A 15,743-nucleotide genomic window follows, 5' to 3' on the forward strand; every position below is an offset into this window, starting at 1 on the left:
TCATCCTCGTCCTCACTCTAGGTCACTGACCCAGCCCCAGAGGGCAGCTGCCCCCGCCTAGAAAGGCCGGCCCAGGAGCCCTGCGCAGGGCGGCCCTGGGGAACCACTGGGAGGGAGACTGGCACCACTCAGAGACTTCCGTGGGGCCGCGAGTTCAGCCCCGGCCCTTCTTCCCGCCGCAGGGGAAGCTGGCTCCGCACTGCCGGCCTGCAGCCGCCGCCACTCGCTCTAGGGTCTCCGGGGCGGCCACCGCGCTGGCCGCAGTCCCCCGGGTCGCCAGCCCCGGAGCAGCCCGGCTCGCCCGGCCCATCCGTATCCGGGTCTCGGCAGCTCCTGGGCGGCCCCTGCGCCGCCGCGACCGCCCCCTCAGTCCCCACAGGCGGAGCCGCGTCTCCTCTCCGACGCCGAGCCGGAGCGCCGAGCCGGAGCCCCGCGCTGGTCGGTACGTAACCGGGGCTGAACCCACGCCGGGCTCCTGCTGCCGCCGCCCGCCAGCGCCCTCCGCCTCCGGGCAGGAGGCAGTGCCCCGGGCTCCGCACGCAGCCGGGGGGCGCCACCGCCGCTGCCCGCCAGGGGAACGGGCTGCAGACGGAGCTGCTCAGCCTACCGCGCCCCTGGCACGGGAACCCGGCGGGGCGACTCGAACCGCCCCGCGGCACCTGCCCGGCAAAGGCACCTGAGTCCGCAGCGTCCGGCTCCTTGGCCCCGGGGGGAAGGGGCCTGAGGGGTCGGTCACCGAGTCAGCCGGGCCGCCCCTGGACTGTGCCCTCTGCGCGCCGCCCTCTCTGCCCCTGCTTAACATGTACCGGCTGGTGTGTGTGTGTGTGTGTGTGTGTGTGACCGCTCCACTGCTGGGACCAGGGTATCTTCGTCTTCCCGGCCCTCCTTTCATTCGTTTGTGCTTTTCTAAAATATCCTCCCTTCGGGCTGTATTGCCAGGCTCGCGGGTCAGCTCCCAGGTGAAGACTTTTCCAAAGTCTGAAGACCACCCCCTTTGGCTGATTTTTTTGCTCAAGGGCGTGAGGGGAAGATAGTGGTTTCATCTCTTAAAAAAATGTCACGACTACTTTTGTGCATGGAAATCTCTAAGCCAACCTTCAAACATCCACCTGCCCATGTGGCTAGACTTTACTGGAGTGGTAATCCTTGTGTGTCTTTGAAAAGAACATCTTAAAATTATGATGACACAAGCCATAGTTTTGTTCAGAGGTTCCATGCATGCCACAGTAAACATTTTATTAAGATTTCAGCGCCCTATGTAAAACAGGCTGTGCCGCTTCATAGTGCCATAGCTAGGTATTTTGCATATGTAGGAGGCAGGCCCCGATTGACTTTCACAGATTCTTTCGGTCGCTGTGGGGGTGGATCCACATTCAGAATCTGACCTTAAGCCCCTGATCTTGCAAAGATTTTTGCATGTACATAATTTTTATGCGTATGAAGTCAGGTCCATATCTGAAGTTACACACAGAAGTCTTTATAAAATCAGGGCTTAAGTTTGTAAAGCGCTGTAAAAATATAAATCCCTAGATTAGTATTAAGTATTATTAGAAAATGTTGCAATTTATAAACCATAGAATTGTATAAAATGAAACCACATAGGTTTCTTCTCTTAAAAAAACAGAAAAATCCAAGGAAATTAACTGCAGTATTAAGGTTACAAATTAAGGCCCCAGTCCTGCACACCTGTAAGTGTTTGTGTTTGCTGAATAGGGGCCTTGAACACAAAAGTTAAGGTCTTCATTGCAACATTGTCACCCTCATTGCACATATGTAGTATTTTATTTTATTACTACTGAAGCTAATAGATGTATATAAATACATCTAAATATATCTAAATACATACAGTGTCTGCTTGCTAGTACAGTCTTAGATTTATGGTTTAAAAGTAAGAAAGTATTTCTGACAGTGAAAAAGCAGATTTCATTCTTTTTTTCCATTTCATTTTCAGATAAACAGAAATGTCCCACTCTGAAAACAAAGGGCTGATATTGGGCATAATGGCAGGGGCTGCTGGAATAAGCTTGGTCCTAGTTTGGTATCACAAGATCCGAAAATCTGAGGCAACTGTAAATTTGCCTGCATTTCTAGATTTACGCAACAGGTTTCATTATGTTGGTTTGCAAAATGAAATTCATAATGAGCAAGGAACAGTGATGGCTTTAGAAGGAAGACAGCTTCAGATACTGGAAAAACTGAATGGCTTACTCCTGAGTGTGGAAGAACTGAAGAGAGAGGTGAAATTTCTTAAAGAAGCTGTGCCAAAGCTGGAAGAGCTTGTTCGAGAGGAGCTTCAAGGGAAGGCTGATGTTTGTCGGATTAGCCCTTCACACAGAGCAACCAGAAAAAGAAGAGCTGAGACAGCTTGTGGTGCAACAGAGACTACCAGCTCTGAGGAGGCAGATAGTGAAGGAGGGTGAGTCTTTGCAAATATTTCATGCACAATACACTTTAAAATAAGCATGCAAACATTTTAGTACCATATATGTGGAATTATGTTCTGTAAACAGCAATCTAATTTATTTATGTTTCATGTGTACTCATTATATATTCTATATCTCAACAACTGAAAAAGCTTTCCAAATCAGTAGGGCTAGATCCTGTACCCTGCTGTAGCTGATTTGCACAGGTCTTCTAGGAATGTGTCAATTTTGATGAAATTTTGTTCAGAAAAAAAATCAAAATGAAGCATTTTGGAACAAATGGGATGGAATGCTTCACAACTTTGTTTCAACATCACTTTTAATCTTGAAATTTATTTTCTATTATAATATGAAATTTTAAATTTTAAAAGTCAAAATCAGAACAAATGTTTCAATTTTATCAAAATGGAATATTTTGATTGACTTGAAACAATTTCTTTCCAAAAATTTCATTTTTGCCTGAAATTTTAAAGTTTTTTGGGGATTTGTTCCTATTCAGAATGAAAACAAATTTTGAAATAATGAAATTTCCTGCATAACATAATTTCTGGCTCCTGCATAGCTCTGCTTCTCATCTTTTTATGCAGGCATTCCATATCACCACAACTTCATCTGGGGTGTTTAAAAATAAGCTCCTTCTGAAATGTGTCAGTATTACTTTTAGGTAATTTTTTGAGGATCCCTGTTCTGTCTAACACTTATTTAGTGCTTTCCATTCAAAGTACGTTACAATCATCACTAATTGTGTTCAAAGCTCCCCATTGCCTGAGAGGTGAGTATACTGTTTTCTCAATGCTATCATCATTTGCTGGCCAGAAGACACAGAATCTAAGCTTCAGTTTCTAGTCTCACTTTCTGTAAGTTTAAACAGGCACAACATGGGCAGTGGCAATATGGGTTTCACAATACCGCGCTGACAATGTATCTATATCCTGACCTGGAGGACCCACTTCTCGATTCAAGAGGTTTCCATACCATTCAGTCCTTGGCATTTTTGTTGCAGCTGCAAATGAGTGCCAGTTGTCATGATGGATTATGTGGAATTTTATTAATGGGATACTGAAGTCCTTTGTAATTATTTTTCCTTTTTAAGCAAAGGAAAGAAATACAAGCAGCTTGCCCCAAGTGTGTGTTCTCAGCAATTCAGTGCATATACTGACAATACTGCTAGACTAGTTAGATGCTGTGTTCTGCAGAGAGCTCTCTTTATGTCCCTGCACATGTGCTCATAGAATGACTGCACTCAACTCTAAACTTTACTTTAGAACTGGAAAGGCCTCTGTTTAGTAGCTGTCTAAGATAATATAGATAGCCAGCTTCTATGATTTCTCTTTAATGTGAGAAGGCAAAAGTTCTGGGATCATGCCTTGGTTTAATAGTGTTTTAGTAGGTAAATTCCACACAGAGAGCTGCTTTTCTTCTTTGACATACTAAAGATATGATACCATCAAAAAACTACAGAAAGGCTTCTCTTTTGTATTTATGCTTTTTCTGTTATTTCTGACTTGTAGTGGCTTTAAAGGTAGTTACTGAATGGTTCTGTGAACAGGTGTTGCATATTACAGTAACCTGTTATGTCTGAATTTACATATGTGTAGAGTAGACTGTATCTAGCATGAATGCTGAAAATTAGTAAATATAACTAATCAAATATATTATGCAAAATCATTATTGTTGGACAGTTGTTGGTAGACTTACACACTAAGAGCTTTTCAACCAGGGGCATGTGTATCCCCGGGGGTACTTCAGAGTACCACAGGGGGTACGCAAGATCGGGTGGCTGCAGCCCACCTCCCACCTCGAAGCAGGAACTAGGCGGGAGGTGGGTTGCTGCAGCCTGCCTCCCGGCTGCACCCTGGACCGGGCAGGAGTTGGGCAGTTGCCTACCAAGAGGATCCCCAGGAGCCAGCCTGTGGGGGTGCTGGGTCACGACACACAGCTGGGAGCCTCCTGTACCCTCCGTCCCCGCTGTGCATTGTGAAGGGCCAACCGGGTGCCTCCCCCCAGGCCGGGGGGGTGAGGCCACTCTGTCTGAGTCGGCACCGGGCTGCAAGGCTGGAGCAGGAGAGCTGGGCACCGCATAGCAGGTAAGTGCAGAGGGCAGGGGCGGCAGGTAAGTTCAGAGGGGATTGAGGGTAAGTTGGGGAGGGGGGACAGCGGGTAAGTGCGGGGGCAGGAGGCAGTGGAGCCTGGCCAGATCTGGGCGCTGCGTGGCAGGTAAGTGCAGGGGGCTCAGCGGGTAAGTGCAGAGGTGGGCTGCAGAGCCCGGCCAGAGCCGGCTCTGCCGCCCTGCACAGGAGGAGGTAAGCGGCATGTTCCCCCCTCCCAGCAGGTACAGACCTCCTCACCGGCAGCTGGGGGCGATGCCATCTTGTGGGAGCTGGGGATCCCTCCTGCCTTGCATGGGGGGGGTGCGTGAAGCCTGGGGGGTGCCCAAATACAGGATTGGCCCCTGGGTGCCAGAGACCCAGAGTGCCCAAACAGTGTGCTATGCCCTGGGTCCCTTACCCCCCTAGGGACAGCCCTGCGCAAGAAGGCTCAGAAGTGTAAAAGTAAAACAAATAAAATAGAAAATGGTCTTGAATGTATTATCTCTACAACACATGTAAAACAGATGCTTAATTTCAATTGCGCAGGTTTACAGTTATATATATGCACATACACATTTAGCTGACTATAGTAAAATAATCCACGCATGCATTATTTTGATCACATGGGTTTCGATTCAAACGGATGCAACAGTATAGTGTTTGGCTGAAGAGTGTTGTTTGACAGAGTACGTCCATTTCAGATTAAACCCTGTATCATTTCTTAAATCAAAAATGGATAAATTTTTTAACTGCAAAAGAAAAGCACGGGAAGGAAACACAAAACAATTTACGGAAAGTGCAAAGCGGCAAAAAGCTCGTAAGAACAGTGATGATTACTTGCAGTCTGGATTTACATATTTGGGTCATGAAGATATACTGAAACCCAAGTGCGTAATTTGTCTTTATTAAAAAGGCACTAGGAAACTAAACATTCAAGCTCAGTGGGAAAACCAACTGAATACTTTGAAAGAACACTTGCAAATTTCAAACGACAAAAGGAAGCGTTCACATGTACCTTTAGCAGTTAGTGAGAGTGCTCTGAAGGCCTCGTATCTGATATCGCACTGGATTGTCAAATGCAAGAAAGAACATACAATTGGTGGATCTTTGATTATCCCTGCTGCAGTGGACATCTGTAAAGTAATGTTTGGCAGCAAGCAAGCAAGTCAAGTCCAAAAGATACTGCTTTCAGATAACACTGTTTCTAGATGCATTTCTGAAATGGCACTTGACATAGAGACACAGGTAATAGAGAGATTGAAAACAGTTTCTGCATATGCATTCCAGGTTGATGAATCCACAGATGTGGGAAGTCAAGCTCAGTTGTTAGTATTTATTCTCTATGTTTGGGAAAAGAAGTTGGTTGAAGATTTTTGTTGTTGTCTTACACTGCCAAAATGAACAACAGGAGCAGATATTTTTGAAATACTTAACCAGTACATAACCACGACAGGCTTTTCATGGGACAGCTGTAGTGGTATTTGCACAGATGGGACAAGGGCCATGACTGGCAATAAGAGTGGTTTGATTGTGAGAATAAAGCAGGTAGCACCGAACGCTGTTTCAACTCATTGTATTTTACACAGAGAAGCATTGGCATAGAAAGAACTGAGCCCAGACTTGAATGATGTTTTATTTTCTGTTGTAAAAATTGTGAATTTCATCAAGTTCAGACCTCTGAACTCATGCATTTTTATTGCTCTGTGCAATGAAATGGATGCAGACTATCAAGGGCTTCTTCTTCATTCTGAAGTTCGCTGGCTTTCCCATGGATCTGTGTTGGAAAGAGTGTTTGATTTATGCCCTGAGATAACTCAATTTTTGTTGGACCAGAATTCTTATTTGATTGATTATTTCAAGGATCCCAAATGGAATGCAAAACTTGCGTACCTGGAAGATGTATTTGATGAACTGAACAGCCTTGACACAAGTGTGCAGGGACCTGAGACAAACATACTAGATCTCTGTGATAAAATCAAAGGATTTACGGCAAAAGCAGAACGCTGGAATGAATGAGTAAGAATGGGAATAACAACGATGTTCACCTGCCTAACTGACTTCCATGATAGAGAATCTGAAGCAGTGAACATTTCTGAAATAATCTGTAGCCATCTAACAGGGCTTGTGCTCAGTTCAATTTATACTTCAGTGAAATGGAAGACTCTTTAAAAACTGACAGGGATTGGATCAGAAATCCATTTTCAAATGCTACCAACAAGGAAATGTTGCATAGTCTAAATGTTAAGGAAGAGGACAAACTGATTGAAGTTAGCAATGACCATTTTTTGCATCCGAAGCATCGGAGGTGTGGACGAAATATCTCAAAGTTTTGGGTGGATATCTCAACTGAATACCCAGAGCTTACTTGGAAAGCAATGAAAGTTCTGCTACCATTTGCAACCATGTATCTATGCGAGTCTTGATTTTCTGCCTTGGCTGCAATTAAAACAAGCCATAGAGCAAAACTGGACGTGAAGGATGATATGAGCGTTTGTCTTTCTGATATTGTAGCAAGGATTGACAAGTTATGCAAGATCCACCAAGCCCAGGTGTCCCCACTGAAATGGCAAGTTTTAACTAAATATATCAAATTATACCAGATTTAAGCATTCTGTGATTATCTTATGGTTAATGTTTTTGATGTTGTTAAAGAGCATTCCTAATTTAGATGGACATAAAGTAACACAATAAACATTTACAGCTGGTTTCACTGACTCTGATTAGCTCTACTCTTGGGCTTCCTTACCTAAAGTAAGATTGAGTAGTCCAAGATTAGTACTAATTAGTATAACCAATACAGTGCAGACTATATGTGCATCCAAAATTGTAATTAAGAGCTTTAAGAACTACTGTTTGGAATTCTGTCCTAACGTAATAGTGTCAGTTCTGTTGTGATGTAAATTATGTATTAAATACACCAAGAAAATATGTTAATTTTAGGCCATTATGCCTTTTTATTGCAACCATGGTAACATCAGGTAGAGTGAAAACCAGGAAGGGGTACTTCAGGTGAAACCTTGAGACCGTAGGGGTACGGTTTCTAAAAAAGGTTGAAAACCCCTTCACTAAGCTATTACCCAGATGTATTTGAAGTTATAGGTAGGGTGTCTTTTAAATCAAATCAGATTTAAATAATAATGAACTACGAAATTTTTGGATTATTGGTAAGGATACAATTTAGTCTCGGAGGTCACAGAGGTCACAGATTCCGTGGTTGTAACAGAGCTCTGTGACTTCAACCCTGCTTGGGCTTTGGTTTCAGCCCCACGCTGCTGAGCTTCAGGCTGTCAACCCTTATCCCTCTGCCTCATGGTAGGAGCTGGGCTGGGCTGTCAGCAATCCTCCCTGTGGCAGGTCTTGGGCTGGGGCTTTCAGCTGCCCCAGGCAGTGGGGCTTCAGCTCCAGCTCTGTACCAGAGGGCTCGAGCATCTGCCATTTATTGTTTATTGCCTGTGTCTCTTGCTAAAAATACCCGTGACAAAATCTTAACCTTAATTATTAGTGTGACTGTCTAGGAAAATGTTTTAATGACATACAGACTTACCTGAGGCTGAAATAATCAATAGCAACATTTTTTTACTAATGTAACCTGTAGAGGTGAAAGTGTGGGGGACACTTTTCTATGGAAAATATTTTTTATTTTGAGTCTGAGTGGATATTCTACACCTCACCTTCATGAGTCTTTGCAATAATCTTTCCTTTACAAATGCTTAATAACTCTACTTATATTGAAAAGCATATACGCAATATAACAAAACACCCAAGTGCAAATCTGACTCTCCTGTCATTGAAATCGTTCCTTAAGATTCCTTTTTCTCTGATACCCACAAGAAACACAATCATCATAAAAAAACCTCAACAATACCTTTTAATTGAATTATCAAGCTGTGCACATGCCTAGCCCGAGTCAACGTGTGATTGTATTGCTCTAAAATCTAAACTTGCTCATAATAGTGTTCTCCATCTCTTGTGACTCTCACTCACTGAATTACTTCTAAATTTAGGTTCTGATTCTGAAAACAGTTATTCATGTGCCTGACTTATGTAGTGAGCAGTCCTATTGACTTCAGTTAGATTACACAGGGGGGTCGGTGTCTGCAAGGTTGGTCTTCGATTGCAAGTTCTTTAGGGCCCTAATTCATTAAGGTGCTTAATCACAGGTGTAAATTTAAGCACATCAGTAATCCCATTGAATTCAGTGAGAGCACTGATATGATTAAAATTAGTACCCAGTAAAATTGATCACATCAGTACTCCCACTGAAGTTAATGGGATTACTTGGGCTTAAATTTAGGCATGTGCTTAAGTATCTTGCAGAATTGGGGCTTAGGACAGGTGCCTCTATTTGCTTCTGTATACAGACCAGCATACTCTTGGCAACTATAAACATGTTAAATAATGATGGTAACAATGCCATAAGACTATTGCAACTTCAATTACAGAGGTGACTAGGCCATGCCAACAGCAGAACAGACCAGTAACACACAACAAGCATTTCTTTATGCAAATAAGCTAATATGGTGTGCTAACCTTGTTTTGATATAACTAAATTAAACACTGACACTAGATGCTGACATGGCTACACTCATATCTAATATTTTCATACACCTTTCTCAAGTACCTCACATTACTATGATGATATACATATTAGTTGTAGAGTAGGCATCAGTTCCTCTATAAATTGTGTATCTGAAGTCAAATTTTTTTCTTTAAGAGCCTTTGTGGTTTGACCTACATACTTTATTTCACATGAGCATTCTAAAAACATTTTGAGAATTCCCAACCAGTCCATTTGCCACTATTGCTGTTGTTCATTCTTTTTTAAAACGTTGTGATAGCACCCAAAATGTGTGTGGTGCTTTTCAACACATCTCTCTCTTTATGTGTGGTCTATAAACTTTACACTTAGGTTAGTTTGTTATACTGAGTATATCCCTTTAAATTGCAGGTCTATTTATTGAATACGCGAGACTATAAAGAGAGTATAGTTAAGGATTCTGATGATGACATGCAAGCCAAAATATATGTTGGTCCAGGCTAGATTTCATTGGGTTTTACTGTAACATGATGCTCAGTGACAGACAGGGGTAAACATTTTGTGTTTGAAGATTTTAATCTCAAAGTCTATGATATGCCCACATAGATGGAAAAGCTTCTGTTAGCGTTGAGTGTATTTTGTGAAGCACAAATCTCTTGATAATCATAAGTATTATAACTTATTGGGTCCCATTTTATTATTTTCTGCTCTATGATGTTTTTGAAGCAGTCCCCCTGTCTTCCCAATATAAATAGATGGGTATTTCTTACAAAGAGTATGATGTATTGTAACCATTTCCTTGTATAACATGTAAAATCTTCAGTGCTGTGGAAAAAAACTAGAGAAACCTTAGATGACAATCTTGAAGAGATGGCTTTATGGGAGCAGCGATGAGCCCACTGTACCCCTGGGTGTTTCAACAATGATGAAGAGATGAGTGCCATAAATTGGGTTGAAACTTGGCTTTCAGGTCCTTCTGCGTAATAGAGAAGTTGTGAGAGATGAGCAGCAGAAAGAAATGATTTATAGTGTGCAAGAGAAGGAACAATGGAATATGTTGTTAAGGGAGGGCTTCTCTGCCTAGAGTGAGTTGTGTTTGCATGCAGGAGATGAAGGCAATGGTTCAAGGATGAGAATAACGTTAGTCATTTAGATATGTGCTTTGCCCACACTGTGGTTTTTTCATATCTTCTGTTAGTAAAAAGCTTTGCTTTCCATCTGTTTCTCTTCACTGTGCACATTCTTCTTTATACATAATTCCTAAAGAGCTCTTGTTTGACATGTATTGATATATTTATTTTCTGTGTTCAGTATGAATTTAAGACATTTTGCTCCACTTCCATGCCGCTTGCTGATTAAGTAGTTTCTGTCTCACTTTTTTCTTGTTCTTCTTACAAGAAAATGTGGTGAATGGAAAGAATTTTTTTCTCTTAATTTATATTGTTGTGACATGCACACTTTTTATGACATTTATGAGATCTTGTGCAGCTTTGCCAAGAACTTATATGCTTCAAGAATTTGCAGTTAGAGATGATGATAGCATCTCAGATTTTCCTATTGACATGTGTCACCACTTGGTATCTTATAGATTTTCACTCTTGGGTTTCATGACATCACCTGTGTGATCTCAGGAGGTGTACTCACATCATTATTATTACATATACTTAACACTATTGGTATGTATAATGCCATACAGACGTAAGAAAACAAGTTCAGTGCCTTAATAATGTATGCACAGTGCCATCACAGTGAATTGTCACAGCCTTGTAGGACCAGAACAAAGCCGCTAGTTTCATCCACCATCTTGGAGTCAATTTTGGGGTTCATACCCTTGGGGAATAATCTTATTCTTTGTTTTGTAAAGGAAATTTCAGTTTCAGTACCTATACCTTTTCTCATATAAGTGCTCTGTGTTCAATGTATTTTGCTTCCCTAGTAAAATTTTCATAATTTATAAATTTAGATATAATTTGAATTAGCACTTCCTGCTTTAACTAGCACATGGATAGATTTAGGTTATTTTCCACCTTCAAATCCCAGAGGGTTTTATGGCCCTTTACTGAATGACCAAAATGGTTGCAGATTTGACAGACTTCTACCATAAGAGATTTTATTACTGTTGTCTTTCTTAAGAATATCATAACCTAGGAGGTTCAGACAGTGTGTAAAACATGGCATGCATGTATGAATTTTTCATTTGCTTACACTGGTCTTGCTGCATTGGCTTCATTGTGGGTGATAAAGACCTTAAGAAGTAAAGCCTGACACTGATTTTTTTCTTCCTTGAAGCTTTGGTACTCAAATCGGCCAAGTGTCATGCCTCTCTCACAAGTCTGTTGTGTTCCTACATAAGTGGTAAATTATCACACTTTTTTTTTTTTTTACAAAAGAGAGACTTGGCACACAGTACCTGGTACACTAGTGGGAGAAGCACTGAGCTGCAAGCTAAGAGTGTATGAGTTCTAATCTCAGCTCTTCCCGTGACTTCTTAATATTTCTGTGCAATTCACGTCTCATAATAACTAAGGCCTCATACCTGGACCTCTCGGGAGGTCACACTCACATCTTATCTATTATTATAACAGACGCCCATTTAACCTTGCTATTTGTCTGAGTATTTCATCTGCCATTTTGTTGCCCAAACTTCCATGCATTTAAGTCCCTCTGTAGTTTCTCAGAATCCTTTGTGGATTTTAATAACCAGAAAACTACGAGTCTTCAGAAAACATTAATTCATTGTCCTCCAAATCATTAACCTATCACTGATGTCAGTACTGACTCATGGGTCGGCAAACAGTTAATCAGACGCTTAACTTATGTACAATACTTGAATTTTCTCATTGGTCTATTTCAATCGGGCTAATAATGTGTGAAGTTATGCACATGTGTAACTATTTTGCAAGATCAGAGCCATATATTGTACTCTCTTTGGATATTTTGCTGTAGGGACAAATAGTTTTCATCCCCCTGTCTGAAAAACTGTGAGAAAGGGTCAGGCTAGGAGAAGATTAAAAAAGCTGCAGTACTACTACTGGGCTGAGTATCACCATCCATTATTGCCAGTTTTTTAGGTCTCCAGCTCCTGGTGGACTAATTGAGTGTCTCGTGATTCTTTTCAGCAAGAGTGGAGTTATAATATAATACACTACAGCTCCCAGAAACCAGTGGTGTTGTCTTAATAACATAACATTGTTTCAGCATGTTTCATTTAACAGTATAACTATCATTTTTCTTTTGTCAGAGATTATTTAATAGATACTGTTTTTCTTTTTTTTTAAATATTAAAATGAACAATTCAAAAACGTCATTTATCTTTATCACGGGACCAGATTGTCCCCTCCACATATTTCTGTGAGGATTCACAAGGATGGGGGTGAGGAAGCGCTACATATCAATATTAATAGCGATTGAGAGATTTTTTTCAATGCACTTCCATGGGGTAAGAGGGGGATGATGTACAACCAACCGCCTGCCCATTCCTGTTTCTATTCACCCTGTCTCCTCCTCTTCCCTAGCACAGACTGTGGGCTGGAAAGGGAGTTTTTCCCATTGTCCTGGGAGGTGAGACGCATTATGTAGATTGATGGGGTATGATCTGGCCATAGAACATTATTACTTCCTCGATGTTTTTATGTTTTGTTATTTATGAAGTTTGTTCATTTGTCATAATTCCACAACAAAATATTGCTCAGCTGTGCGATTTTCAAGGGAAGTTGTGGAAAAATTGCATTGTATAATCTGGCTTTCTGGATCCAATGCTTGGAATCGTCAGGTTACACAAGACTGTTTGGAGTTCTCTGATGTGTTTGCTTTGAGTGACATGAGTGCTTCTCAGCACAGATTTGACCTTGGCATTTTTGCTTATTTGGGACATCTTGCAATAATCACGTCTATTTTTCAGCCTTGCACAGACAATGTTTTTACAAGGAAAAAAGAAACAAATGGGGGAGGAGATGTTATTTCTGCTAGTTATCATTCTGATAATTGATTAACACTGAGACCTTGAGTCCCATGAGTAAAATCAAACACTTTTAAACCTTAAAGAGTATTTGATATAGCTCTGAGAAAGCTGTTAATTCTACAGTTTTACAGGCTATGTCTATACTAGAAACGTAAGTTGACCTATATTAGGTTGACTTGCAGCCACTGCAGGTGCATGTTCATACTACCCTCTTTGGGTTGGTGGTGCATGCCCTCACCAGGAGTACTTCCACCAATCTAAGAGGGGCAGAATGGGGAGCTGAGAGCATGGGGAGGTAAGGAAGCCGGAAGCAAGGGAAGCCACCCAGGGCTTCTCACCTCCCTGTTCCCTGCTGGGTGTTGGGGGAAGCTGTCTGGGACTCAGGGAGCCATGAAATTGACATGGGTGCCCTGCTTGGAGGAGGGGATGGATGACACATCCGGTCTTCTTGCCCCGGCTCCCAGTTGGGATTGGGATCTGAGGCTGCCTGGGTTTATCACCCTGGCTCCCAGCTGAGTGGGGGGGGAGGGGATAGAGGGGAGAGAAGAGGAGCTGGGCTCTAGGTGCATACTTTCTTGTCAATTTCATGGCAGGAGCTGTGAAATTGACTTGACTGCCAAAAGCCATGTAACAGATGCACCACAGACACTGGCTTGCCCTAACTACAGGGACATAAGCTTAAACCTCTCTTGTAAGTGGAGTTATTATGTCGATGTAGTAGGGCACTTATGTCTGGTCTATACCAAGAGGGCAGCTCTCATTCTGGTGTCCTTGCACTGCAGGGCAGGTGTGAGCTCTGTACAGAGTTCCATGAAGGTGACTTGGTGCATTTGAAAGTTCTGCAGCCACTGCTTGTCACCTCAGACGAGCATAACGATGTGATCACACCAGTCAGTGCTTGTTTCACAAACCAAAAGTGGCAGTTCACCATGTGCAGGTACTCCATGAATGCAAACAGTAATCTGGCATTGTTTGCATAGCGTACAGCAAGTCATGTGCCTCGGATTCCAGTTCCGATTGGGAGCTCATGAACTATTGCATAACCAGCAGCAATGTGTTCACAACACTGACAACAACAGTAGAGAGCAATGCAGGATTCATCCTTTCAGATAAAGATGGCAGGTACTCAGGAAACTGGGCCATTGAAAAATGCCGCAAAATGCAGTCGGAAATCCATTGAATGACAGGCCAGAAATCACTGCATCATGGGACATTGAGCCCACACCCATGATGCACTACAATCCTTTCCACCTTCCCCCAACTCCTAGCAGCACAAGGTGGCGAGTTGTACAGTGGGATAACTGCCCACAGTGCGTTGCTCTCAACGTTGATGCTAGAGCACCAATTGAGGATGTGCTTCGATGACACAAGTGGCGTGTGGACAGGCACAAGCGTTGTAATTTTTGACATCGCTGTAATTTGCATCAACAAAACTTTCTAATGTAGACAAGAGCTTACATTGATGGGAGGAAGGCTATAATGTAGACACTGACATAATTAGGTCAATGTAAACTGCCTTATGCCAACCTAATTGTGTAGCATAGACCAGCTCTCAGTTACAGTATTGTGCAGGAACGTGTCATTCCATTTATGATGCCTATTTAATCGTTGCTACTTGACACTATCTAGCTCCAAGCATTTTCAGTTGGCAGTTAAACAAAACAGCCCTTTTTACCTGAACATCAGGATTCCAGCTGATGTGAGAGAAGGTGTGCAGCATTGAAGCATGCCTTACAGCTAAAGAAGCATCTAAAAATGGTTTTTTTTGTAGTTTACATAGTCATTATATATGCTTATATTACATACTTATATATGTAATAGCTTTACAACCAGTTCAAAATAATAATGAAATAGCAACATATTGCACTTTTAAATATATTTCAGACTACAGTAAATATTTAGAGGGGTAGCCGTGTCAGTCTGTATACAGCAAAAACAACGAGAGTCCTGTAGCACCTTAAAGACTAACAAGTTTCTGCGGGCATAAGCTTTCGTGGGCTGCAACCCACTTTGTCAGATGCAGAAGTGGAAGTGAAGTGAAGATGCATGAAGAGAGGGCAAGTGCTAACAAAGTCAATTCAGTTAGGGTAGATGTATGATGTCCATTTGTTTGCACTTGGAGAGGAAGATGATACAAGTGTAAACAAATGGACATCATACATCTACCCTAATTGAATTGACTTTGTTGGCACTTGCCCTCCCCATTGTTATGTTTCTTACACTTGGGTGTGGTGTGTGTGTGTGTGTGTGTGTGTGTGTGTGTGTGTGTGTGTGTGTGTGTGAGAGAGAGAGATTTCCACTTCATGCATCTGACGAAGTGGGTTGCAGCCCACGAAAGCTTATGCCCGCAGAAATTCGTTAGTCTTTAAGGTGCTACAGGACTCTTGTTTTTTTTTTGTTTTTTTAAGTAAATATTTAACAACTTTCAAATCCTGACTCTACTGAAGTAAGTGGAACTTCTGCCATTGATTTCAGTGGTATCAGGATTCACCTCTAAATTAATAGATAAACTAAATATATAAATTTCTGTTCTGAATATTTCACTTCTTTTGTTCACCACACTTTGCTTTTCAATTTGTCACCAAACAGCTTTGTATTCCTCTTCTTTCCCATTCCAGTGGGTTAATTTAGGTTTAGAAACTACCATGCCAAATCTAGCAGTTCTGTGATTCAATAAACAACTGTATACTGATTACTTTATTAATTTATCCAAGCAAGCTGTACATTCACAG

The 15,743-nt window shown here is 41.9% G+C and overlaps 1 protein-coding gene across 2 annotated transcripts in view; it reads left to right on the forward strand.

The window, feature by feature from the left end:
• The first annotated feature begins 415 nt into the window (after nucleotides 1-415).
• Nucleotides 416-15,743, forward strand: part of RMDN2 (regulator of microtubule dynamics 2) — a 73,680-nt gene continuing 58,352 nt past the window's right edge. For both annotated transcript variants that reach the window (XM_067562661.1, XM_067562660.1), the window contains exons 1-2: nucleotides 416-442; nucleotides 1,952-2,416. In XM_067562661.1, coding sequence (XP_067418762.1) covers nucleotides 1,962-2,416 — 455 coding nt within the window. In that variant the 5' untranslated portion in view covers nucleotides 416-442; nucleotides 1,952-1,961. The remainder of the gene's footprint in view (nucleotides 443-1,951; nucleotides 2,417-15,743) is intronic.

Source organism: Emydura macquarii, unplaced genomic scaffold (assembly GCF_026122565.2).
Source record: "Emydura macquarii macquarii isolate MOO-44397 ecotype Brisbane River unplaced genomic scaffold, CSIRO-AGI_Emac_v2 contig_2457, whole genome shotgun sequence".
NCBI classification, from domain to species: Eukaryota; Metazoa; Chordata; order Testudines; family Chelidae; genus Emydura; species Emydura macquarii.